The sequence below is a fragment of the Xyrauchen texanus genome, chromosome 34, assembly GCF_025860055.1.
Source record: "Xyrauchen texanus isolate HMW12.3.18 chromosome 34, RBS_HiC_50CHRs, whole genome shotgun sequence".
Classification (NCBI taxonomy): Eukaryota; Metazoa; Chordata; class Actinopteri; order Cypriniformes; family Catostomidae; genus Xyrauchen; species Xyrauchen texanus.
Window position 1 is genome coordinate 469,847 of NC_068309.1, and position 1,391 is coordinate 471,237.

Below are 1,391 nucleotides of genomic sequence, written 5' to 3' on the forward strand. Positions count from 1 at the left end.
AGAGACATGTGCTGATGTTGACTGTACCAAATATCACAACAGAGATTATTGAGAGAAAGAAGAAATCTCTAGAGAAAAACATTTCAAGTGTAGGTTTATTATCTGCTGCTGTGGCTGCACTTCCTGTTCCTGGTCTTTCAGTCGCTGTAGATATAGCTCTGATAGTAAATAAGATACAAAAGTACAAGACTGCATTTGGTCTGGATGATGAATCTCTGCAGAAGATCAGTGAAAGATCTGGGAAGAGCGTTGAGTTTCTAAAGAGTGTGATGAAATCAGTTGTGCGTGAAGAAATAACTACTGCTTCAATTATTCTTCTGCTGAAACAAAGCTCTCTTTATGTAGCAGAAGAAGCTGTTGAGCGTGTTCTTAGTTTTATACCCATTATAGGATCTGTTTTGGCTGCAGGATTGTCTTTTGTGGCAGTTTCATACATGCTGAAGAAAATACTGAATGAAATAGCTGAAGATGGCAGGAATGTGCATCTGGCATCAATGTAATTAAATCAGACAGATTTTAGGCTCCAGTAGCTTCATTTCTACCAGCGTTCATCACTGTTCTATTGTTCTGCACTATTTGGGGGTACTTACATTGTTTTTATAACTTTTAATATATTATAATTGTAATAATCGATATGACTCTAATTTGATTTAAATACCGTTATAATAGTAAAAAATCAATATAACATCAGTAAAATAATCTCACAATAATCAAATGGAGTGGTGGTGGCGTAGTGGTCTAAAGCACATAACTGGTAATCAGAAGGTTGCTGGTTTGATCCCCACAGCCACCACCATTGTGTCCTTGAGTAAGACACTTAACTCCAGGTTGCTCCGGGGGGGATTGTCCCTGTAATAAGTGCACTGTAAGTCGCTTTGGATAAAAGCGTCTGCCAAATGCATAAATATAAATAAAATTAGAGTATAACTCGAATAAGTATAAATGTGAGGAATTCTGACATTTTTAATGGTTATTTTTAAACTTGTTAAAATTATTGTGTAATTGCTTGTATTCACAGAACTGTGTTGATTTATGTGTACATGATCATATATTCCAATAATTTTAGAGGAATAATTCAAGTTATCCAGTGAAACTAGTTTATAAATTGGATATTTATCTGTTCATATAAATGTTGGGCTTTATTGTCAGATGTTTCTTTATTTGTCTTTCTATTGTGTATTTTATTAACTGAGAAAATCAATTATAATAAAGTATAAAGTTCAATAAATGATACCTGTCTATATGGAGTTTGTTGTCTTTGTTTGGACACCTTGTCTAAGTCACAAAGTTGTTGAATTGTAATGTTTCTCTCTTATTCGTTGTGCAGTGCAAGTAAAATATAATATTGTCTTTCATAATTCAAACACATAATAACTGAAACCCATTCCTCC

At 33.7% G+C, this 1,391-nt stretch overlaps 1 protein-coding gene across 6 annotated transcripts in view; it reads left to right on the forward strand.

The window, feature by feature from the left end:
- LOC127628001 (interferon-inducible GTPase 5-like) overlaps nt 1-1,182 on the forward strand; it is a 187,664-nt gene extending 186,482 nt beyond the window's left edge. For 3 of the 6 annotated variants that reach the window (XM_052104651.1, XM_052104652.1, XM_052104650.1), the window contains exon 4: nt 1-1,180. This exon is cut by the window's left edge and continues 117 nt beyond it. In XM_052104651.1, the coding sequence (XP_051960611.1) occupies nt 1-500 (500 nt within the window). In that variant the 3' untranslated portion in view covers nt 501-1,180. The other 3 variants (XM_052104645.1, XM_052104655.1, XM_052104653.1) reach the window with 2 other exon arrangements.
- Nucleotides 1,183-1,391: the final 209 nt, after the last annotated feature.